Raw genomic sequence first — 25,504 nt, 5'->3', positions numbered from 1 at the left:
GTTAAGGATGGAGATGTTGCCAGAGCTGCTTCCCCCTGAGCCAAGCTCCAAGCCTGAGCAGCAGGACAAGTAGTTCCTATCCAACCACCACCGGGCTTGCTGGGAACACCCGGCAATTTGAAGGCTCTCAGCCCAAAACTAGTGAGCAAGATAAACCATACAAAACCTGAAACCGAGAGCCATGCCGGCTGTGTGGGGTTCTTCCTAGGTCACCCTAACACCCGCCAAGCCTGTGGGGCATTCAGAGAGGAACCCTTCAGCTTTTCAGATGGCCATTTACTCCAAGCCTTGTTCCCTCCCACCTACTTTTCAAATAGTAAATGAATTGCTGGTTCGTATGTGTGGTGATGGAGGTGGACCTCGTTTTCTTCTTTTCTCCCCCTTCTTCCAGGAAGCTCCTGCTGAAGCCTTGTGCAGTGATTCTCTCATGATAAGTTCAGGGTTGGGTGGGCTGCCCTGCACCACCTCAATGCCAGTTGGTAATGTGTGTTTGTCTGCTCAGCCAAGCCCTTTGGAGCCATAGGCAAATAGTCGGATCTCTCAGTGCAGCCCTGTTCCCCTGGCCCTCCCAAGACAGTCGGCATGCTGCGCACTAAGCGTGGAAGCTGAGCGTGTGGATGCTTACTTGGGGAGCCGCAGTTCCCCAGAGCTAAGAAGCAGCAGACAGTGACCATTAGCCCATAGCCTGAGGAGCTGCCCCACGGCTTCACGACCTCATACCTCAGTTCTTCCTCTGTCCTTGTCTGTTTCAGCCTCTGTCTGCTCCATGAACCTCCTTCCTCCAGCCCTCCCAACCCTTCCACCACACCCATTTTATTAACCTACTGTCTAATTTCACTGGTTAGTAAACGGAGATCTTTGTCGAGACAGCTCCCTATAACAGCTCAGCAGTGCACTTGACTGTGTTTGTCCATTCCTTTATCCATGCAGTGGTTGTTTCCCAAGTATCTAACTGTGCCAGGTCTACGCAGAGCAGGGTGGAGTCTCAGGGACACAGGTGGGGTGTGAGAGCCAGGCCAGTCACACTGTGCAACTAAAATGTGCAGAGCACCCGCTGACTTAGTACGGTGAGACCATAGCCCCACGTATGGGGAGTGACCACAGGCTCCCCACTGGGAGCCACTGGAAAACATGTGGATTGTCCCAAGAGCACTGTGGACCTGTTGAGGGTGTCAGAGTGTGGTTCTTAGTATCTGAGAAGTCTTTGTGTGTGCTGCCCTTTAATTCCTGTTTATCTTCATTTATTTCAAAACCAAATAGGACAGGAGTGATGCCCAAGCACATGCACGTGTGCAGCCCCCTTCTGTCTACTTAGTCAGATATCATCAGTGTTAGCAACTAGGGCCTGGGAGGGGAGGGCTCAGCAGTACAGGGCACTTGCCACTAAGCCTAACAACCTGAATTCAGTTCTCCAGAACCCAAAGAAGAAAACCAACTCTTGTATGTTCTCTGACCTCCACATTCATGCTGTTGCATATTTTCCCAAATGCATGCACTTGTACACACAAGTAAAATGAAAAAAAAAATCTTTAAAATATTAGGAATTGATATATGCTGTTCATTAGTAAGGATGTTTTGTTTTGGTGTTGTTTGGTTTATTTTGTTTTTGTTTTTTTTTTTTTTTTTTTGAGACAGGGTTTCTCTGTGTAGCCCTGGCTGTTCTGAACTCGATTTGTAGACAAGGCTGACCATGAATTCAGAGATCTGCCTGCTGTGTGTCCTGCGTGCTGGGGTCAAAGGTGTGTGCCACCATACCCAGCCACAGTGTTTCTCAATGGGAAGTTGAAAGGTTTTTAAATGGAGCAGGAGAACATTGGCACTCGTGTCCCTACCTGCCCTAGAGTGGCCCAGTACAGAGTAGTAAGAGGTTGTGGATAGAGACAGAGCTGCAGGTACTGCTTACACTGTCAGCATGCATAGACACCACTCCCTGTGTTGGGACATGGGAGGAAAATGGGATTGAAGGTAGGTTTGGGATGTGCTGCATTAGATGCCTCCGGAACATTCAGGTGGATGTATATCTGGCTCTATAGCTATGAGGCGCAGCATCCAAACATCAGACTCCTCACTGCAGCCATAGTGCTTAAAGCCCTGTGAGTAGGTGAGAGCTTGCTAACAGAACAGGCAAGGAGAAAAGAAACTCCTTAGGGACACTGTCTGATGGGTCACAGGGCTAGAAAGACAAAAGCACGATGTCACCCGAGCCCAGAGAAAAGGCTGCAGAGGAAAATGCGCTTGATGGCTTGCATTCCAGATTGTGAGCTTCCACAAGGCATGAACATTGTCTTAATTCTCTTTCTAGATTCATTGTATAAGGTATTAGTAGACACTGGTAAACACTTGGTAATTCTATGCATTGCACTTCAGCTGATGTCAATAAAGCAGTCTGGTCACCTTTTGTCCTTGAATACCACAGCAGTGGTACCCACTGTAAAATGCTTCCACTATGTCTAGGCATTCCCTGATCTGGAGTAGAGCTTTTCCATGCAGTGTCATGGTCAGAAGTGTCCTGGGACACTGATCTCCTTGGTCCTCAGGGCATCTGAATGCCAGGCTGCTGTGAGCAGCTCTTGCTATTCTCCATACTATGCAAGCCAAGAGGTAAAGCACTGGAAAGCCTTGTTCTGTGGCAGGGGCATGATGTCTTCACAAAAGCCAGCCTCCACCCCTCTTCCCCAGTATAGGGTCCCTGAACAGTCGTATCAGTTTTAACATTTATTTTGATTGTGATTTATATCTTTTTATGTATGAATATATGTATGTTTCTCTCTGTGTCTTTGTCTCTCTGCTCCCTTCCTCCCCCCCCCCTCTCTCTCTCTCTCTCTGTGTGTGTGTGTGTTTTCTTGGTTCTTGTCTGTTACATGGTGTGAACATTTTTTTGTTTTGTTTTTTGAGACAAGGTTTCTCTTTGTAGCTCTAGCTGTCCTGGAACTCATTCTGTAGATCAAGCTGTCCTTGAACTCACAGAGATCCTCCTGAATGCTGGGATTAAACACATGGCTGGGAGGCAGAGGCAGGTGGATTTCTGAGTTCGAGGCCAGCCTGGTCTACAGAGTGAGTTCCAGGACAGCTAGGACTCTACAGAGAAAACCCTGTCTCGAAAAAAAACAGATCCAAAAAAAAAAAAAAATGTGCGACACAGGAATTATATTTGTGTGGCTATCTTCTTTTAGGTTTGTTGAAAGAAGATTACTTTCTTCCTTTTTCTAGGGTATAGTTTCCCACCTTGTGTTGGAGTTTTCTGTCTATTATCCTTTATAGGGCTGGATTTGTGGAAAGATACTGTGTAAATTTGGTTTTGTCATAAAATATCTTGGTTTCTCCATCTATGGTAATTGAGAGTTTTGCTGGGTATAATGATCTGGGTTGGCATTTGTGTTCCATTAGGATCTGTATGACATCTGCCCAGGATCTTCTAGCTTTCATAGTCTCTGGTGAGATGTCTGCCTTTATATGTTACTTGGCCTTTTAACTGCTTTTAATATTTTTTCTTTGTTTTGTGCATTTGGTGTTTTTACTATTATGTGATGGGAGGAAAGTAATCTTCTTTTAACACACCTAAAAGAAGACAGCCACACAAACATTCCACCTCTAACAACAAAAATAAGAGGAAGCAACAATCACTACTCCTTAATATCTCTTGACATCAATGGACTCAATTCCCCAATAAAAAGACAGACTAACAGACTGGATATGTAAACAGGACCCAGCATTTTGTTGCATGTAGGAAATACGCCTCAGTATCAAAGACCTCCTCAGAGTAAAGGGCTGGAAAAAATTTTTCCAGCCATTCCAATATTGTAGCCATTCCAATATTGAATAAAATCAACTTTCAACCAAAAGTTATCAAAAAAGATAATGAAGGACATCATCAAAGAAAAAAATCTACCAAAAAGAATTCTCAATTCTGAACATCTGTGCTCCAAATGCAAGGGCACCCACATGCATAAAATAAACTTTACTAAAGCTCAAAGCACACATTGTACCACACACAATAATAGTGGGAGACCTCAACACCCCACTCTCATCAATGGACAGATCATGGAAACAGAAACTAAACAGAGATGTAGTAAAACTAACAGAAGTGATGAACCAAATGGTTTTAACAGATATCTATAGAATATTTCATCCTAAAACAAAATAATATACCTTCTTCTCAGCACCTCATGTTACCTTCTCCAAAATTGACCATATCTTCAGTCACAAAAGTTGATTGAAATAATCCCATGTATCCTATCAGATCACCATGGACTAAGGCTGGTCTTCAATAACAACAAAAACAACAGAAAGCCCACAGACACGTGGAAGCTGAACAATGCTCTACTCAATGATAACTTGGTCAAGGAAGAAATAAAGAATGAAATTTAAAACTTTTTAGAATTTAACAAAAATGAAGGCACAACATACCCCAACTTACGGGATACAATGAAAGCAGTGCTAAGAGGAAAACTCATACCTCTGTGTGCCTTCAAAAAGAAACTGGAGAGAGCATACACTAGCAGCTTAACAGCACACTTGAAAGCTCTAGAACAAAAAGAAGCAAATACCCCCAAGAAGAGTAGTCAGCAGGAAATTATCAAACTCAGGGCTGAAATCAACCAAGTAGAAACAAAAAGAACTATACAAAGAATCAACCAAACCAGGAGCGGGTTCTTTGAGAAAATCCCCACCCCCAACCCCTTTCACTCCCTCCTTCCTTCCTTTTTTTCTTTTGTTCCTTTCCTTTTTCCTTCCTTTCTTTCTTTTTTGTTCTTTCTTTCTTTTTTTTTTTTTTTATCAAATATAGTCTAATAGGAGTCAAACTGAAAAAGGAAACTTCAGTTGAGAAAATGTCTCCATCGGATTGACTAATAAGGAAAAAGATCATTGAGTATTTTCTTGACTGATGATTTCCTATTGCAAGTGCCATCCCTGAAGAGCTGGAATAAGAAATCAGTCTATTCCTTCATGACCTCTTCTTCAGTGCCCGCCTCCAAGTTCATGTTTGATTTCCTATCCTGACCACTATTCATAATGTACTGTAAGATATAAGATGAAATAAAATCTTTCCTCTCAAAAGCCTAGCTCATGGACATTTTCTTTCAATATTAGTTTGTCTATTAACTTTGTCATTTTGTTGTAGTCGACAACAGCTCAACTTTTAATAAAGTCTCTACTGGTGATAAAAATCATTCTTAGTCATTTTTTTTATATTTTTGTTTGAGAAATCTTTTCTCACAGTGACATGGATGTATCCTCTAGAGGCTCCAACAGTCTAGCTCCTGTGTTCTCATCTAATCTGTGGGACGTATTCCACATGTGGTCAGAGACAGGCATCTAACCTCACCATTCTCACGGGTTTGTTATCATCCCAGTCCCGGGCATGAAGTCTTCTGTGCTTGGGTTTGCCTCTGGTTTCTTGGTCTTTTTTGCTTGGTTGGCTGGCTGAGTCCCAGCTTGCTTCTGCTCTTGTTCCCAGTGTCTACTTAGGATTTCCATTTTTTTCCTTTTGTATTCAGGCATGGATGTGTGTGTGTGTGTGTGTCTGTGTGTCTGTGTGTCTGTGTCTGTGTGTGTGTGTGTGTGTGTATTTTACGTATTTTTCTTGGATGTTTTAGGTCTCCTTAAGGAGGAAAGTTTTCAGACTGTCACATTCTGTGCATTTGCAGCAACTCTTAAGACATCTAGAAACAGACCTTTTAAAGTTAATAAATTCAAAGATCTGCACATAGCAAAAACAGGCATTTCCAGAAAGCACCACGTAATGTCATGCATTTTTCTTCGGATTTGAGGCCAGACATGGATTTACCTTTCACCTTCAGTATCCACGGAGCCTAGACTCAATAAGTTATCACCCATCACTTGTGAACCTTTTGCCCATTGCCCTGTAGCTAGTAGCTGGGTGTAGGCTTCATTACAGCCTTGAGTTACCACACCACACACCACAGATGCTCAGAAATGAATAAGTAGAACATGGGGTGGGAAGTGTCTTAAGTAGGTATGCAAGGAGCAGTGGCTTTCTTCTTACTTCCTAAGGTATGCTGTGGCCATGGCCAGTGTTGGGTCAGGGTCCTTGAGCTGAGGCTCTTTAGGAGGTCTAGTCTGCCTTTTGCCACCTTGTGCCAGTTACACAAAACCCTTGACACTACCTGGAGCCTTTTTTGTCCTGTGCCTGTGGCAGGGACTTCTTCCTCTGGCTGAGGGTGCTGCAGCTTCTCATTCCCAGCTGGGACTCTGGCTGCCTCTAGGAAGGCTCCCTGGGCACTGCATGTGTCTGCTGCTTTCCTGATGGATATGTGTTGCTCTCTTTGTAGGGAGGAATGATCAATTGGAATCGGCTTTTCCCCCCTTTACGTCAGCGACGAAATATCAACTATCAAGATGGACCTCGGTCTGAGCAGCGACCATCTCCTCCCCTGGAAGTTTCTGAAGAGCAGGTAACCAATGACACCCATACTCAGTCCAATCCATACTACAGACTTGAAGCAGTTCGAGCCAGCAAGAAATAAAAGCTTGATTTGGGGACTGTAGAGACGGTAAAGTGCCTGCCATGCAAACCTGAGGACCAGAGCTGGATCCCCAGAGCCCATGTAATAATGCCAGCACTGTCACCCCAGTTCTGGGATGACAGAGATAGGAAGGTCTTAGGGCACCTAGGCGATCCAGGCTTGCCTAATTGGCAAAACTTGGGTCTTAGCCAAAGATGGTCTTGTCTCAAAAAACTAGGTGGACAGTAGCTTAGGAAGGACACAGAAGGTTGGTCTGTGCAGGGGCATGCCAGTGAGAACAGGCACACAGGAGTGTGTGCTCCTTCTGCCTTAGCCTCCTATACGCACCTGTGATCCTGGTGTGAGGAAGGCTAAAGCAGAAGGGTCTGGAGTGCCAGGGCTGAGAGAGGTAGGAAGAGAGCAGCATTTTTGTGACATTTTTACTTTTATGATTTGAAAACAAATCTTAGACTTTTTCTTTGGGTTAATTCTCAGTGGTTCAGAAATGTACTTCTGCTACTGAGAGTGGAATGAAATTAGCAGTATATGCATAGCATGGGGTCTTTGTGTGTGTGTGTGTGTGTGTGTGTGTGTGTGTGTGTGTGCGCGTGTGCGTGCGCGTGCGTGTGTACTCATGGTTTCACCACGCGTGATAAGAGTCTCACTGTCAGGGAAGTCTAGCAGCAGTGGGAAGCACGGCAACAGAAGCAGGAAGTCGACATCTCACATGTTCAGACATAGGCTTGAAGCAGAGAGAACAAACTGGAAGCAGAGTGAGGTTTTTAATTCCAGATCCCACCCTCAGTGACATACTTCCTCCAGCAAGACTTCACCACCTAAACCTCCGCAACAGTGTCACTTACTGGGAGCCATGTGTTCAAATGCCTGAGACTATGCGAGACATTTCTCATTCTGCCCACTATGCTAATATTGATAGAGAAGTATTACAGAAGTACGTAGATGAAAGAAAAAATGTTTCCAGATAGTAGAAAGGACAGTGTTTTCCTTATAGAAACCCCATAGCTTTACAACCATAATAAACATTAATTTAAGGAAAAGTCTTTAGTATATGAAAAATGTGGCTGTTTCTACACTCTCAAACTATCTCCCCATCGATAAGATACTTATTTATTACACACGGGAAATAATATCCACATAGTAAAGAAATTGGGTACCACCCAATTATCAAATTAACATTACCAGTAATGGAACAAAGAATCACTATTTATGCAATAAAAGGGACTCAACATACAGAACCTTGCTCAACCTGAGGGACCTGCTTAAAGTATTCTTGATTCCTTGTAGCCTGATTTCTTCATACGAGCCTGTATTCATAAATAAGAGTGTCAGAAAGTGCCTCAGGCAAGGGAGATGAGGAAGCTGCTCCGCCTAACTGAGTCTGTGCCTGGCTGAATGCACGGGAGAGAAGTCTGCAGTGAAAGCAGCTTCTGCCAGTTGGCTGGAGGTGTGGACGGTGGGGGATGGGATCACTAGTGTCAGACCCCAGCCTTTCCAGCTGCACTAACAGAGGCTTAGGAGACAGCCCGCTCTGGGTGAGGAGCCAGCAGCATTCTCGGGAACTTCTGAAGTTTCACCTTTGAAACTAACTCAAATGAGCGTTTTAAACCTTGTTGCAATCCAAAACATGGCAGAGATAACAGCTGAAATTTCCCTCTGCCTGTGCTGCTTGCTTCCACAGCCGGTTCCACAGCTGGGCTGCACTGACCAGGCAGTTTGTCCTCAGACCAAACTGTCTGTTGTCCCTCGAATGCTTTGTAACTCAGAAGGCTCTGCCCACATCCCTGCCATAGGCCTGGCAGGTGCTTGGGGAGAAAGACACTGTCAAGTGTCCATAGAGACTGGCTGACAGACGGGTCAGTCAGCCCTTTTGCTGGCAGTTTCTTGCCTCAGGCTTGTATTTCACTAACTCTTTAGATTTTGGTGACAGAGGAACAGATGTGCAGCCAGAGTTCTTTTTTATTTGCTTATTATATTTTTAGACAGGGCCTCACTTGAAGTGCAGGCTGATCTCAGTTCATGATCCTTCTGCTTCTACCTTCCCATGCTGGGATTAAAGGTATACAGTGCATCTGGCCAGTCAGAGTCCATCTGTCCTGTCGTCTTCAATAATAATAGGCAAATAATATCTCAGAGATGAGGAAGAAAAGCCTAAATAATTTGATATTTGGTAGATCCTTGTAATGACAGATTTGAGAATAATATAATAATCATCTGTCTTGGTGGAAAGAAACACCAAGATTCTTTTATGTGACTGTTCCCCTGATACAACACTGAGTCACATTCTTCAGGGCTGCCTTGACCCGTAGGAGGCATTTTCAGGTGAGATCTTGGCAGTTAGAGAGAGGGATGTGAAAACAGTCGTTTAGTCTGTAGGCTTTTTCTCTTAGTGAGTCATTTTCCCCTGGCCCTCCTAGAATGGCAGGGGTCAGGTTACCCTGCCTCAGTTTCCCTAGAGGAGCTCTAGCTCTTTCTCTCTGCTGGGAGATGAAACTACCTTCTTCACCCTCCCCCATCCTCTTTCTCTTGCAAGCCCAGTTCCCAAATCTTGTATTTCGACATTCCTGATTAGGTGCAGAACATCCCGGGGTCTCACAGACTATATTTGTAATGCACACGCTTGGCACGTTATTGTAGAAAAATGAGAAGGTCATCTTGGTTGGGCGTGGTGATGCACACCTTTAATCTCAGCACTGATAGATCTTGTGAGTTTGAGCCCAGCCTGATCTACACAGCAGGTTCCAAGCTAGCCAGGGCTACCCAGTGATACCCTGTCTTAAAAAAAAAAGTTTGCCTTCTAAAGACCTACAGCTAAGTTCAGAAAGTTATAATTGATTTATGATCTCAGTTTGTTTATACTTTCCTTTATCAGAAATGTTAACATATTTGAGTATGATTAAAGTTTTTATCCTTAATTTTTCAATTAAATCCATTTGTATTTTTTTAAATGTTAGGGTCCTGTGGTGTTTTCTTTCTCAGTTCCTCAATGAAACCTGGACCCTTGAACATGTTGAGCAAGCATTCTGCTAGCTTCAGCCTGAATCATGGGACTTGTTATTTTATTTTTAATTATGTGTATGTGTGTGGGTGTATGCTCATGGATGTTGGGTCTACAGAGGCCAGAGGAGGTTGTGAGCCCCACAGTGTGCTTCTTAATAACAGTGTGCTGAGACTCAAAGTCCTATTCTCTGTAAGAGCTGTGCGCACTCTTAACCATGGGGCCATTCTTCTAACCCTTGACTCATGTGATTTTAAACATAAAAGAAACTGTGGCTTTCTAATCCAGAAAAACATTAAAATGTTCAAGTTTTTCTATTATTCACATGTAGTTAGGAATTTTAGTGAGCATGTTACAAGAAAACCTAGTCAGTGGGATCTGAATCCCATGACTTCATAAACCACACATTCAAAGAAAATGTACATACATAAAGGCATCCTGTCACAAGCTGGTGTACAGCCACCGGTGCGTCACCTCTGCTGTTTCTGTGCCTTTGCTGGGCCTGAGAGTGCGAGTTCTCAGAACCCACCCTGTTCCAGGCACCTTTGCGGCTTTGTCTCCCATTGGAGAGGGTGAGGCTACAGCCACACGTCAGGGTCTCTAAAGGTGACCCCAAGAAGCCAAGGGACAATATGTCTCCAGCTGCCTTCTTGCAGCAGACTTGCAGAGAAGAGTGGAAGACAGTCTGGGTAGTAAGTCCTGCTGTTTCCCAGAACAGCTGAAGGGGCACCCTGAGATGTTAGTAGACAGCATGTAGGAAGAGATACCGTGTACCTACCACAAGGAAGCGAAGGATTCTGGAGCACTTAGGGAGGAAAGAAGGGCATGCATGCCTCTAGACCGCCTAGCTCCTTCCTGTTCTGATGAGAACTGCACCCCAAGTCCACAGACACTGGCTTGTCTATTGCAGGCAAGCAGTGGTGTGCATGACACTGAGAAGCAGCCCTGTCGTAGCAAGACATGAGCTAGGGAAGAGTGGTGACAGCAGCTGCACACTGAACAGTGGATAGATCAGGGAGGCTCCCCATAGCCTGGAGAGTGCTGGAAGGGGAAGCTGAACTAAGGAAAATATGGTCCTTTTATGCATATATGAGAACCTATCAAAGCATAAATAAAGCTTGTCAAATAATGCCCTTTTTGGAACCAAATGTACCAAAGTGTCTATCTCAAGAACTGCTTTCTCCTTCCTCTGCCTCCCCATATTTTCTTCTTTTTAATACTTTTTATTTATCCTTTGACAGTTTTATAAAAGAACATAAACTGTTTGGATCATCCCCAGACCCATCTTCCTTCTCTCACCCTCTCTCACTCCCTCTGGACAAGTCCTTCTCCCACTTTCACAGTTTCTTTTTTTCCCAGTGAACCACTGAGTTTAAGGCCACATGCATGAGCATGGAGGTGGGGTGTTTTCTGGGGCGTGGGCACTGGACTCGGGGTTATACCTCTACAGAAGAATTACTTTCTTCCCTAGCAGCTGTGAACTGCCAGTAGTTTCTCAGCCAGGGCTGGGGTTGTGTGCCCCTCCCCCACTGTCCTGGAATGTTGTGAGGGACCCTGGCTGCAGCGAGCCATGGCTGCTGTGCTGCCATCTTTCTTTGACCAGGTATTTTTGATACCACACGTGTACTAAAAATTGGCAAATCAGTGTATGGTAAAGGAGCGTGTCACCTTTCCTGATGGCCTGAGTGCCCCCTGAGAGTCCAGGGTGGAAGGAGAGAACTGACTCCCACAAATTGTCCTCTAACTCCCACGCAAGGTTATAAGGGGGAATGTTGTGAGGGGGCCTGGCAAGGTGCATAATCTTGAACCATAAGTAAGATTTTAATTGGCAAATAATGAGATTTTGTCAAATGTAATTCTGATTTATTTGTTTATAAACCAAAGGGGCGCGGGGGTAGGTGGGGGCGGGGGGGGGGGGTGGAGGGGATGTCAAGCTAGATTCTTGTGCCTTTCCTGAAGTTAGAAATGGACCTCTCGGATGACGGGTCACAAATGGCTTACCTATGCTGAAACCGAAGGGAACAAGAGGTGAATTTCATTCTCTTCCTGTTCACTTCCGACTTCATTTTAGTCAGTCCGCTTACTGCTTGGCTGGACTGCCCAACCCTAACGGTACTGGAAGAGTAGGCAGGGAGCTTGCCCTTCCCTGAGGACCTGTCCAGTACTAAGTCAAAGACAAGGGACCCTGGCAAGGGTGTAACTGGCAGATCCCCTGTTCACCAGAAGGTGAGAGGAGATCAGAGCAGAAAGAAGAGCTGCTCTTCACACAAGGGGCCAGCAGCAGCAGCAGGGGGAAGGGAGCCCTCAGGAACAGCTAGCAGTCCTGTAGTGGAGGGCAGAGCAGCCCTGGCCCTGCCTGTCACATTCAAGTGTGTATGCGACCTAGCACAGAAGGGCGGCCCAGCTGTGGACGGGGTGGGGCCATCATTGGCGGGCGTCTCCATCTATGAGCATCAGAATTCGGGAAGTTAGAAACCCAAAACACTATTTGTTTTTGACACTCGTAACTAGAGGGAAGTTAAAGAAAGCCACAGTCTTTGTTGAGCAAACCAAGCTGTTGTCATTGAAGGCACTGCTGCAAATTCTTGGGACCTGCCTGTCTCTGACTTGTAGCACAGAGGAGGCGAGCCGGGAGTGGAGAACCAAGGCACCACTGTGCTAACTGCATGGAGTGGAGTTACCCCGAGATAGGGAGATGGGTACAGGTCATCAGAGTTACTTGAAAAAAGTATTCAAAAACAAGGAAAACTAGGAAAGAACTGTGATCTCTCTGTGTGTTGGTTTCCTCCCTTGAGGTATGATCTGTTTTTTGAAGAACATGGGGGAGGGAAAAGTACAATCCACCTGTTGTCAGCTGACAGTGACTGTGCCTAGTTCCATCCATGTTCCCTTCCTCAGGTCAGCCAGCCAGGAGGCTTCACCATGTCACAGGAGGCTGCTTAAGGCCCCTGACGCCTGTGGTGGGCCGTGATGAAAGGCAGCTGTCTGAGTCCATCGGCTCCCAAGTCGGGAGAGGTACGGCCACTAGAACAGATGCACATTCAACCCAGGGAGAAAGAGACAGGAGGCTCCCCCTGGTGTCCTGTAGATTCTGTAGGCCCGCACTTCAGCCGTAGAACATAACCATTGGATATTCCATTTGGGGAACTTTAATGACTGAATAAATAGCTTTGAAAGACTGCAAAGGAGCTGGTGTTGTCTCTGGTACCTGTAACCCCAGAACTCAGAAGGCTGAGGTGCAAGGATTTTACATAGTTTAATTCCAGCCAGGGCTATGTAATGAAACCTTGTCTCAGAATTAGACAGACAAACGGAGCAGAGCAGAGCAAGCAGAACAGTCTCTCTGAACAGTAGTCACCCATGGTTGGATTCTAAACAAAGCTGAGCAAAGGTGGGGTTAGAATTGGGCTAGAAGTCTCACCGCATGCTGTGCTGGTGCTTCACAGTGGTTGTAGACAGTTCCCTCTGTGGATCAGGAGGAAGGTACCTGTGGGCTGAGGGACAGCAAGGGTCAAAGACTTCTCAGAAAACTCCATGGGGCATTTCAGAGTTTCCCATACAAATTTTGGTCAGCCTGGCATCTGGTAATGATGGGATGCAGTCGTGTGGCCTGCTGGTGACCAGTTGCTCTGCCTTGGCTGGGAAACTGGCCCATCATGGCATGCCCTTCAAAGAGCTCTGGGTGACTTTCACCTTCTTTGTTTTGTCCATCACTTCCTTAAGGAGCTTACATCACTGAGCCTGTCCACCTCACATTCAGTCTGGGATACTGTGTGTATCAAGCTCTCTTTTTGAGGAGAGAGGTTGACCCAGATATTGGCAAGGTCATCAACTATGGCAAATGAGAGTGGGTGGGTTGCTAACCACTCCCCTTTACCATAGCTCCATAGGGCAGGGCCTTCACAGACTCAGATAAGCCTATATCAGGCCAGTCAGCAGTGAACACACACTTGTCTTCTCAGCCCTGCAAAATACATAAATATAGAAGCCAGCTCTGACCAGTGGCACTGGGCAGCTGAAGGACCAGGCTTGCTGCTCACCTTCAGCAATAGAAGACTCTTCTTTAAAGACCTGCGAAAGCCTGGCTCATTGTCAAGCCAGCAGTGGTGGACACATGGTCACTCACTCCTGGCTCATTGTCAAGCCAACAGTGGTGGACATGTGGTCATTCACATCTGAGAAGGAGTGATCACAGCGATTGCACACAAAGAAGGCGTTCATTCTCCTAGCAGACATTGATTACAGGGCCTCTCAGCCATTCCAAACCCGAAGGGCCCTGTGTGGTCTGTACCACCTTGTGCAGCAGTGTCTTCTGGATCCCATGAGCATCATCAGTACAGGGAACGATCACAGACCAGGTCACAGCTATGGCCAGACATCTCTGCCCACCTCTGTTAGCTCCAGCTATGACTTACCAGCCCCTGAGACTGCTGCCTGTCAACAGCATGTAACCCTGTTCCTGGACAGGTTCAAAATCAAATTGAGCTACAGCTCTGTGTGAAGTATACAGGGTAGCAGCAAGCATAGGAAAGGGACAGACTGCCTGGAGGCCTTGGAAACATGTTCACACACAATACACAGAAGGAAATGGATCCATCCAACTATTGACTGACCCATAGGCCGGCCCATAGTGCTCCTTGGCCAGAAATAGTTGCAGAGAGCCACCTTTAGATGTCATTGAAACCCAGGGTTGAAAATATCTTGTCAGTCTGCTTGTATCAGGCAGGTTGTCCCCCCGTATGACTTGTGTCCAGCAGACCCCCAACCCCTTGACACTTAGGCTGATGGGAGCTTGAAGGAGCAAGGGTAATGCTCACTGAAAAAAGGTACCAAAGGAGCCGGGCAGTGGTGGCGCACGTCTGTAATCCCAGCACTTGGGAGGCAGAGGCAGGCAGATTTCTGAGTTCGAGGCCAGCCTGGTCTGCAGAGTGAGTTCCAGGACAGCCAGGGCTACACAGAGAAACTCTGTCTTGAAAAAACCGAAAAGAAAAGGGGGAAAAAAAGGTCCGAAAGGAAAGAAGAAGATTAATTCAAAAAACTTGAATGGCAAGGTTTTTTTTTTTTTTTTTTTTTGTATCTGGCAATGTAAGCCAGATTAGCACCAGGTGACTTGTAGATGTCGAAAAACCTTTTGCAGTCTGAGGACACCAAAATAACCCTGTTGATACAAAATGTCATGGCATTTATGACATCACTGTACAGATAGAGCACCAGCCTGTACTGAGATGGCCCCAGTTTTTAACTGGGTAAACTGATTAACCACTGAACACAGAGCTTTCTTGTGAGCTCAGAGCTTTATCTTTGATCTGGTGTGTCTAAACACTGTCATCAGTAATGATTCAAATGAAGTTTGCAGGTTTGCTAAGCATGCTTGGGGAAAATACACATTTGAGAGGGATGATTGACGACATTTAGAAATAATTCTTTTGAGTTGGCTAGAAAATAGGCAGAGATGTGTGCCGTCCTTTTACGTACAAGGTCACTGTAGGATTTGAGAACTTCCCTGAATATGGCAGGTGAAAATTGAGTTTTTAGCAGGCTCCTGCTAAACTGGTCAACCAGTTCACACATTGTTGCTCTCTACGTAAGTGTATATACATACATATCCATATGTGCAAATGTAACATATACACCGACCAGCACACATCCATGGAGTTTCCATCCACTGCTTTGGGCACCATGTTTTCAGATGACACAAACTGAGAAAGGATTGGGTTCAGAGCATTGGCTCCTGAGACACGGTGCTACAGTTTAATGTGAAATTACAGTACAAGCTCATATAGTAAAGCTTCAGTACCTAGCTGGTGGCACTGTTCGTAGGCTCTAGACACTTTAGGTAATGGGATCTAATTGGAAGGAACAGGTCACTGGGAGAGCAGGGCCCTAGGGTGTCTTGTCCCTGTGGGAGAGCAGGCCCTTGGGTATCTTGTCTTGTCCTGTGGGAGAGCAGGCCGGTGGGTGTATTGTCCCTAAGGGAGAGCAGGCCGGTGGGTATCTTGTCCCTGTAGGAGAGCAGGCCGGTGGGTGTCTTATCCCTAAGGGAGAGCAGCCCATGGGTATCTTGTCCCTGTGGGAGAGCAGGCCTGTGGGTGTCTTATCCCTAAGGGAGAGCAGGCCCGTGGGTATCTTGTCCTGTGGGAGAGCAGGCCTGTGGGTGTCTTGTCCCTGTGGGAAAGCAGGCCCTTGGGTGTCTTGTCCCTGTGGGAGAGCAGGCCTGTGGGTATCTTGACCCTGTGGGAGAGCAGGCCCATGACTGTCTTGTCTTGTCCTGTGGGAGAGCAGGCTGTGGGTGTCTTATCCCTAAGGGAGAGCAGCCCATGGGTATCTTGTCCTGAGGGAGAGCAGCCCATGGGTATCTTGTCCTGTGGGAGAGCAGCCCATGGGTATCTTGTCCCTGTGGGAGGGCAGGCCCGTGGGTATCTTGTCCCTGTGGGAGAGCAGGCCCGTGGGTATCTTGTCCCTGTGGGAGGGCAGGCCCGTGGGTATCTTGTCCCTGTGGGAGAGCAGGCCCGTGGGTATCTTGTCCCTGTGGGAGGGCAGGCCCGTGGGTATCTTGTCCCTGTGGGAGAGCAGGCCGGTGAGTGTCTTATCCCTAAGGGAGAGCAGGCCGGTGGGTATCTTGTCCCTGTGGGAGGGCAGGCCGGTGGGTATCTTGTCCCTGTGGGAGGGCAGGCCGGTGGGTGTCTTATCCCTAAGGGAGAGCAGGCCGGTGGGTGTCTTATCCCTAAGGGAGAGCAGGCCCATGGGTGTCTTGTCCCTGTGGGAGGGCAGGCCCGTGGGTATCTTGTCCCTGTGGGAGGGCAGGCCGGTGGGTGTCTTATCCCTAAGGGAGAGCAGGCCGGTGGGTGTCTTATCCCTAAGGGAGAGCAGCCCATGGGTATCTTGTCCTGAGGGAGAGCAGCCCATGGGTGTCTTGTTCCTGTGGGAGGGCAGGCTGGTGGGTGTCTTGTCTTGGGGGAGAGCAGGCCCGTGGATGTGTTGTCCCTGGTCCCTCCTGGTGTCATCCTCTGGCTCCTGCCTGCCACACAGCACTATCATGATGTTCTGTCCAACACATGGGAGCACAATAACCCTGGGCTGGACCTTTTAATGAGACAAAATAAACCTGTCCTTCTCTAAGCTGCTTCTGTTGGGTGATCTGGCCACAGTTATAGAAAGCTGGCTAGGCTAACTTGGTACTAAAATTAGTGTCACTGCTGTGACTAAATCCTAAGTGTATGGAGCTGGTTTATGGGAAGAGTTTGAAGAATGAGCTAGAGAAAGCTTCAGATTCTGTAAATAGAGCTTACAGGGTGATTCTGGGGGAGAACAGAAGGTCAGAATGCCAGTAGATATGCCGTGAAGGTCAAGCTGTGAGGTTACTGTTGCAGACTGGGCCAGAGGGAATTTCTTACATTTTGGCAAAGAATTTGTCTGCATTTTTCCCAGTCCTGGGATGTTGAGGCTAAGTTTAAAAGTAACTAGTTAATTTGGTAGGGATATTTCAATATAGCATGGCACCCAAGCTGAAGCTCGGCCTTTTCTGCCTGCTTTTGACTATATTTTCAGCGAGAGTTGAGAGTGCAGAGCTGACCAGAAGGATTTGAAAACTCTCCAGTCAGGCCTAAAAAGTAATGTAGAAAGTTGTAGGCATAAAGGGTGTGGTTGTTAAAGTAACCAGTGGTATTTCTAAAGAGGCTGAGCACTTTTTTAGTGGGACAGCGAAAAACAGGTTGTAAAAGCATATATATTCTTCAGGGTTTTCTAGTGGAGCAGAATTCATAAAATGTGTGTATGTATGTATGTATGTACGTACGTACGTACGTACGTACGTGTGTGTATGTATGTGTACTTATGTACATACACTTTGAATTATATAGAAATTATAAACTATGTAGAAAGGAGAATTAATAGGCTGTGGTCCAGTTAATCCAACAATGGCTGTCTGCCAATAGAAGGTCTAAGAATCCAGTTACTAGTTTCTCAGTCCACGAGGCTGGATGTCTCAGCTGGTCTTCAGTGAAGACCAATATAGACATCATTCCCGGCGAAGTGAAGAACTAGGCCGTAATGCCAGTGAAGAATAGACTTGGCAACAAGTCCTGTTCTCAAACAAGCAGGCCGAGAGAACAAACTTCCTCCTCCTGTGTCCTTTATGTGGGCAGCCAGCAGAGGTGCGGTTCAGATTAAAGGTGGATCTTCTCACCTCACAGTTGTGCCCAGCCGCCTGGGATTTAGTTAATTCCAGATGTAGTGAAATTGCCAGCCAAGAGTATTCATCACAGAAACTGACCAACCAGACCCAACTCTAAGCTGTGAAGGATGTAATATTATACACTCATTTGGAACTTTCCCTTGAAAGCAGTCTCAGGGCTCCCTGCTTACACAGGGATGCCTGAGAAGATATCTCCCAGGTTCAGCCACTGCTGCCACAGTCCGTGGAGGTCCAGCTGCTGCTTGAGTTGGCAGCAGAGCTTGGTGTCATCCCTGTGATGTTGCATTACAGGCAGGCAGGGGTCTCAGACTCATGGACGTTTCTACCCATATTTCAAAGGAACATCTGGGAAGTCAAGTGGTGTGGCTAAGTCACAGTATCATCACCTGAGCAGGTAGTATTTTCAGCAATGCCAGGAACAGGGAACATATGTCATCTGTGTTAGGCAAGCACTTTACCCACTGAGATACATCCCTAGCCAGAGGAGTGGAATGTTCTAGCTTGAATACAAAATGTCCATCAGTCTCCTGTGTGAAAGCCTAGCTAGTGTGTGGGGATGTTCTGTGAGTGTTCGGGAGGTGGGGCTTATCTGGAGGATGTAGCTCCATAGGACCAGGTCCTGGGGATGCCTGGTCTCTGGCACCGAACTGTCCTTTTCTCTGTTCTTTCTACAATGATCTAAACTGCTCCTGCTCCACAGCACTGGCCCTACCATGATGGGCCTAAGTAAACTTTTGTAACTTATCTCAGCAAACAGATCTGGAATCCTTCTAGCCAAAAGAAACAAGGAACAAGCCAGTGTCTAAACATGGGTGAGGAAGAGTCGGCAGGCCAGCAGCAAAGAGCACCCTGTCCCCAGAGATGGCAAAGCAAAGGGGAGCTGCAGACCCAGCGGGAGAGGGGAGCCAGCAGAGAGTTGTGAAGAGAAATAAGGGGGTCAAGTGCCTCATGGAGCTGCTTACGTGAGCAGCCCTCCCATCCTGAGGGGCAACCGTCCTGTCCTGCAGCCACGCTCAGTCAGTAAAGAGCCAGGAAGGGAAAGGAAGCAGAAATATGGCCTTGCAGTCCTCACACCAGAAGCTGAGCTGTATCCACATCAGCTCAGGGATCCGGTCATTCAGACCACAGCCACAGAGAGAAGTGCAGCCTGTGCATGTGTCTTGGGAAATGCCAACTGATCTAAAACCCCATTCGTCCCCACGATGTGCTCATGACCATAACTGAGGGGAGCGGTAGACAAGCTGAAACTCCAACTCCAGACCAGTGTGCAGTGCGTCACCACCCCCTCAAATCTCGCCTCTTTGGGAGAAGAGAGCTCTGGGTCACTAGCAGTCCCCTCTTCTTGTATTACTGCATCACAAAGATGCTGCCCCTGCCAGCCTCTCTCAGTCACTCCCAGGCTAAGGCTGAACAGGAGAGCAGTTCTGAGCCTGGTCTTTCCATGTTTATAGTGTCCGACACATGCTCTTCAACCAGAAAGAAAACTTAGACTACTGAATGAGACCTCAGATTTGCCCCTGTGTGTCAGCAAAGAGCTTGCTGTTTATGAGTCTCATTATTTCCCACGCATTATTGCAAATGGTGTAAGGAGAAGCTTTGTGTTGTTGAGCCTCCATTTTCTGCTCTCTTTGCAGGTTGCCCGCCTCATGGAGATGGGATTTTCCAGAGGGGACGCCTTGGAGGCCCTAAGAGCCTCGAACAATGACCTCAATGTGGCCACCAACTTCCTACTGCAGCACTGACATTCAGCTGCCAGACGACAGTGATGTGTCCCACCACCACACCACATCAGCCTGAGGACCAAGCAGACTCCAGCACAGGTGTTCTCAAGAAGAGACCGGTGGTTCCCACCACACACTGTCCTTAAATCCAAGATGGTTGCTGTGTAGTATCAAATAAGTTTGCCATTAAATTAGCATGTATTTTCTATCTTTATTTTTTTACTGGGCATTTCTCAGTTTGGAGAACCGTCATTCTTACGTGTTAAAATGCATGACGGTTACAGGTTTCGGTGGCAGTTTTATAACACTGCAGAGAGAGAAAACTGTCCTGCAGCTTGTGTACAGTCTGCTTGTCCTCACTTCGGTGAAGAGGGGACAGCTCATGTGACCTCAGAAAGGATGTGTCACACTACTCTTTATGGACTGGTTTTTTTTCTCTTAAATTTGTATTCACATCTCAGTGGTTTTCTGCGCATACTGTCCAGACACTGGGCAGTGTCCTTGAGGCCTCAGTGACAGAGGAGACCAGAGATTAGCCTCTTCAAGCCTAGGGAGTCTGTCCCAACTCCTCCTGATTTCAGTAAAAATAATCTAGTGCTGATGTGCAGTTCTGGAATGCCCCCATGAGACCTACCTGGGGTTATTTTGCTCAGAATGTATTACAGTGGCCACTCGGGCTAAGGAGTGAATTGGAGTAAAGAAAAAAGTTGCTTTAGAGACCAGGAGGGCTGTGCAGAAAGCAGGCACTGGCCAGCATAGCTCAGCCCCGGCCCACCCAACCTGGCCAACTTCCAGGCCCTGACACACACCACCCGCTCTTCTGGCAGCACCGCAGCACTTCCTCCCTGGCCCCAGCCTTGCCCCTTGGCAGTGGGTGAGGCAGTGCCCACTGTGCAGACAGCCAGCGGGGGTGTAGGCAGGAGGCAGGCCTGTGAGCAGGAACAGGTCCAGGAATCGACGACTCCATAAGCAAACTGCACTGGGTGTGTTCTGCGAAATGAGCAGCAATGTGTCAAATTGATGCAAATTTAGGTGTGTGATACTTACAATAAAGTTTTTATGTGTTTTACTTTTCAATAGTTTTTATGATACTTCTCTAAATAAAACTTTAGGCAATTCCACCAAAAAGACAAATGAACCCAGGACTACTTCTTCAGAAGGCCGAGGCCTGTACAGTGAGCACTCCCTTCTATTTCTGCAATGCAGTCACCATGCGCAGAGTGACTGGGACCCTGCTGCTCAGAACAGGGTTCAAGTAGCTCTGCAAACCCAATGTGAACACAGTGACCAGCTTCCTTCACTGACCAGGGCCAAGCGACACTGCCCCTGGAGGTAGGGGTGTAAAGTGACACACTCCAAGACCTACCCAGCATCACTGAGTGGACTGGGTTCAAGAGGGCAAGGACTCCCCTAAGTGCGATTGCTTGATGGGGCGTACACAAGCTTCAAGGCTGCGGGCTTTGTGCAGATGCTGACAGATTAGCCATGGTTTTCAGACCAGCAGATCCAGACTGGAATGGGAAAGGAGTGGAGAAAAGTTGTTCATAGTGAATCAATACGTCCTTCAGTATCTGTGTTAGTGCTTGTTGCTGTTAACAAAATAACTGTCAAAAAACAGCTGAAGACTTTATTCTGGCCCACAGTGGGAAGAGTCTGAGGAGTGGGAGGGGCCTGGGGAGTGGGAGGGGCCTGGGGAGTGGGAGGAGCTCTGGGTCACAGTGGGAGGTACAGCTACAGGAGCATGAGGTGGTTGGTCAAGCTGTCTGCTGGTGCACAGCTCATGGTCTCCTTTCCCCAGCTCATGGGATGGTGCAGCCTACATTATCAGTTGATATAATCAAAGGAACACCCAGCCAGAGGTGTTTCCATGATTCTAAATACACAACGTCAACAATGAAAATTAACTGCCACCATACCTAGGGATACCCTGCCCCGAGGCCCCGCTGAATCAGACAGCATAGGATTAGCAAACAGCAACTTGAGGCAAATCCAACACAAACTATCAACACATCCCAGTGGCATTGAGAATGTTTTCTAGGACCCTGGGTTATGTTCTTACAGCTGTTCTTAAATTGAGTGGAAGTATCTAAAACCATACACATTTTACACAGCTAGCAAACGGTGTATCCTTTGTAAGATTATTTTCAATTCAGGTCCCCTAACAGATGTAGTGCTTTATAAGAGGATGGACCTAGAATGTTGGGGAGCAGAATCACATGCCTGTGGAAGTCCTTAATATAGCTATGTCCAGCAGAGAGTCGCTCCCAATGGTACCCCTGCTCCTTGGCGATGGGGATCAAGGCAGAGAAGGGTAGAGGCTGGTCTGGGCTACAGAGTCGCATACCTAGGAGAAAATGCCCCCTAGATACAGAATGTGAGGCTGGGGAGCTGAGCTGGAGAGAGGGAGAGCACCCCTGCACTGGGAGCTCTGTGGAGGCTCGAGCCAACAGAAGGCAGTCCCTGTTGGGAGGTAGGGAGATCTGAGGGCCAAAGGGAAGGACACAAGCAAGGCAGAGGAGCGTGGTGCTGGCAGGTTCCCGAGGGCGAGAGCTGGGATGTGAGGGAAGCCAGGGGTGGGGGTTGCAGAATAGGATCCTCTCAGAACTGGGAGGAAGTTCTGAAGATCAGGGCCCAGAACAGGTGAGAAGAGAAACAGGAAGTCAGCGCTCATCAGTGAGTCTGGGAAGGAACCCTCTGCCTCTAGAGGTACCGAATATTAGCAAATTATCATCCCAGCCCATCACCACCACTCTTTGGAAAGATTTTCCTATGTTAGAAGCTCTCACAACTCAGGCTGTGCACTGGTAGTGAATTTATATTTAGTAGTGTAGAAGTATATACTATTCGTGTCTTTAAAAATCCCATTTCTTTGGTTATTGGTACAGGTTTGGGTGGGTATTTTATTTTGGCTTGTTTGGTTGGGTCTCAAGTAGCCCAGGCTGGCTACAGATTTGCCATATAGCCAAGGATGACCTTGAACTTCTGATCATCTTGCCTCCGCCTCCCTAGTGATTGGGTTACAGTTGTGCACCACCACATTGGTTTTTGTTGTTGTTGTTGTTGTTTTGGTTGTTGTTGTTCTAGAGATCAATCCCAGAGCTCTGTGTACACTGCGTAAGCTCTCCCTCACTCCCTACCCCCACCCCGAGTCGTCCTTTTTTCCTCTAAAGACGGGGGCCTTGCTATGTAACCCAAGCTGGCCTCGAATCTCAGCAATTCTTTTGCTTCAGTTCTTGAGTGATAGGCTGAGGGGTGAGCATCCAGTCTACACCACAGAGCGCCACTGGGTTGCAGCTGGATTTTATTATCAAAACCTAAGGGCTGAATGGAGCCATCAGGAGGCGAATCCTTCTAGTTTCCCACACCGCCCTAACACCCCAGGGGGAAGAGTGCCTGCGGAGGGTAAGACTTGGTCTTAAGAGATACCGGGTGGTCTTACAAGACATTTAGGGTTGCTATATAATAATTAAAAAGTTTACTTATCTAAGTCTAAGTCACCTGCTGCTGTCGCTGACCTGCCTTCTGAGATCCTCTGAGGCCAAAACTGCAGTTCCAAGCACTTAGCACATTCCTAAAAACAGCAAAGGATTATGTAAATAGCCTTTATATGGTCTCAGCAGGAACTTCGAGGCTCTAATTTTCAACCTGCTAGTCCGAAGTTGCTGAAGAAAAAGGGACACTTTGAAAAGTGATTATAGCATTTATTACTAAGTTGTAAAGAGTTTCCTACGAAAGCTACTAAGGGGAAAAGCAGAAAGATCCTAAGTGGGGAAAGAGAAAATTTTTTCTAAGTGGGGAAAGGGAAAAAAATTCTAGCAAAGGAAAAATTCTTCTAAAGGAAAAGATTCTCCTAGGTGGGGGAAAAGGGGAAAAAATTCTCTTTGTCCTCAGTACTTACACATCTTTCAGAATACATGATCACATGTTACAAAGTTCATCACAAGTTTACACAAAAAATCAAATCATAAATTGAAATAGAAGTTACAACAGAGAATGTTTACATGCATATCCATTAGGAGTAATTATCTGGCTAAACATCCATTACCTGTTTAAACCAATAACTAAGTTATTAGTGAAGTTTTGTATAGATTAAACCCAATCAATATTTTATCTTCTGTCTTAGCACCTATAATAAATCATTAGTTCCCTTTTTATGGCTTTTGGTTAGTTGTTTTATAAACTCTTGGAATGTGCTCTGAGTAGGAGAAAGTCTGGTTACTGTCTAAGACCAATTAACTGGTGACACTTGGGAGACTGACAAAGTTCTCATTGTACTTTTGACATTCAAAAAGTGACCCAATAGGAGTCCCACTATAAAAGAGCTTAATAATCACTGATATAATTTTAGAAATTCTTATAGGATCATCATTAAGACTTAAGAAGTCATCTATTTGTCTATGTAGCAGCACTGCTAAACAGTATATCTTCATGGATCTGCAGAGATCTCCTCAAAGGAGTCAGCTATTACTTAGTAATTGTTATATATGTTTAATAATAACAGGAAAAGCATATTAATAGCAAGATTCTTTCCTAAAATGAATCCCTTACAGCCGTGCTTAATGAGGGCAGACCTGTCACAGATTGTATAATAATCCAAAGCAGGACATCTCAGGACGATCACCTGCTAGTTACTAGCTTGTTCCATTATGGCTCCTGACAAGTTTTGCTTTGAGGAGTCATTTGCCAACACATGCAGCTCAGTTCTTAGGGAAAGCACCCTCCTCTTTCTTCTTTTCCAGAGCCCAGAATGAAGCACATAGCAGCACACTTGGTAAGCAAGCTGTATTCCCCACCTTCTTCATTATTCATCAATTTTCTTTTTTTTTTTAATTGAATATAATCTTCATTTGCATTTCAAATCGTAAAACCTTTCCCAGTTTTCCCCCTCCCTGAAAACCCCCAACCCCTCCTCCTACCCCCTGCCTCCAAGTATATGCCCCTCCACCCAACCCACTCCCACCTCCTCCCCCCATGTCCCTTTGTTGGGGCCTCTGTTGAGCCTTCACCTGACCAAGGACCACTCGTCCTACTGATTCCCAACAAGGCATTCCTCTGCCCCATTTTTGGCTGGAATCATGTGTACCCCCTGGTTGATGTTTAGTCCCTGGGAGTCCTGGGGCATCTGGGTGACCGACATCATTGTTCTTCCCATGGGACTGTTAAACCCCTTCAGCTCCTCTGGAGGAGCCCATGCCCAGACCAATGGTTGGCTGCTAGCATCTGCCTCTGTATGTGTAAGACTCTGGCAGGGCCCCTCCGGAGGCAACCATGGCATGCTCCTTTTGGTATGCATTTCTTATTGTCCATAATAGTGTCGGGGTTTGGTGACTGTTTATAGAATGAATCCCCAGGTAGGGCAGTCTCTGGGTGGCCTTTACTGGGTGGCCTTCTCTGGGTGGTCTCTGCTCTACACTTTATTTCCTTTTTTGCTCCTGTGAGTATTTTGTTCCCTTTCTCAGAGGAACCAAAGCACCCTCACTTAAGTCCTCCTTCCTGAACTTCCTATGCTCTGTGATTGTAACTTGTTTATTTTGAGCTTTTGGGCTAACATCCACTTATCAGTGAGTGCATACGTTCTTTTGTGACTGGGTTACCTCGCTCAGGATGACACTTTCTAGTTCCATCCATTTACCTAAGAATTTCATGAATTCATTGTTTTTAATAGCTGAATAGTACTCCATTGTGTATACATACCACAGTTTCTGTATCTACAGAGAGTCAAATAACCCTATTAAAAAATGGGATACAGAGCTAAACAGGGAATTCTCAACTGAGGAAACTTGAGTGGCTCTAAAGCACCTAAAGAAATATTCAGCATTTTTAGTTATCAGGGAAATGAAAATCAAAACACCACTGAGATTCCACCTCATACCGGTTAGAATAGCTAAGATGAAAAACTCAGGGGACAGCAGATGCTGGAGAGGATGTGGGGAAAGAGGAACACTTCTCCATTGTTGGTGGGATTGCAAGCTGGTAAAACCACTCTGGAAATCAGTTTGGTGATTCCTCAGAAAATTAGACATAGTAGTTATACCCTCCTGGGCATATACCCAGAAGATGCTCCAACATATAATAAGGACACATGCTCCACTATGTTCATAGCTGC

The 25,504-nt window shown here is 46.5% G+C and overlaps 1 protein-coding gene across 2 annotated transcripts in view; it reads left to right on the top strand.

The window, feature by feature from the left end:
* Nucleotides 1–20,475, top strand: part of Ubac2 (UBA domain containing 2) — a 141,925-nt gene extending 121,450 nt beyond the window's left edge. For both annotated transcript variants that reach the window (XM_052190592.1, XM_052190591.1), the window contains 2 exons: nt 6,294–6,416; nt 19,312–20,475. In XM_052190592.1, the coding sequence (XP_052046552.1) occupies nt 6,294–6,416; nt 19,312–19,419 (231 nt within the window). In that variant the 3' untranslated portion in view covers nt 19,420–20,475. The remainder of the gene's footprint in view (nt 1–6,293; nt 6,417–19,311) is intronic.
* The last annotated feature ends 5,029 nt before the right edge of the window (nt 20,476–25,504 follow it).

Source organism: Apodemus sylvaticus, chromosome 8 (genome assembly GCF_947179515.1).
Source record: "Apodemus sylvaticus chromosome 8, mApoSyl1.1, whole genome shotgun sequence".
In the NCBI taxonomy this organism is placed as follows: Eukaryota; Metazoa; Chordata; class Mammalia; order Rodentia; family Muridae; genus Apodemus; species Apodemus sylvaticus.
Note: the sequence above shows the minus strand (reverse complement) of the source record. Positions and strands in the feature narration are given on the sequence as shown.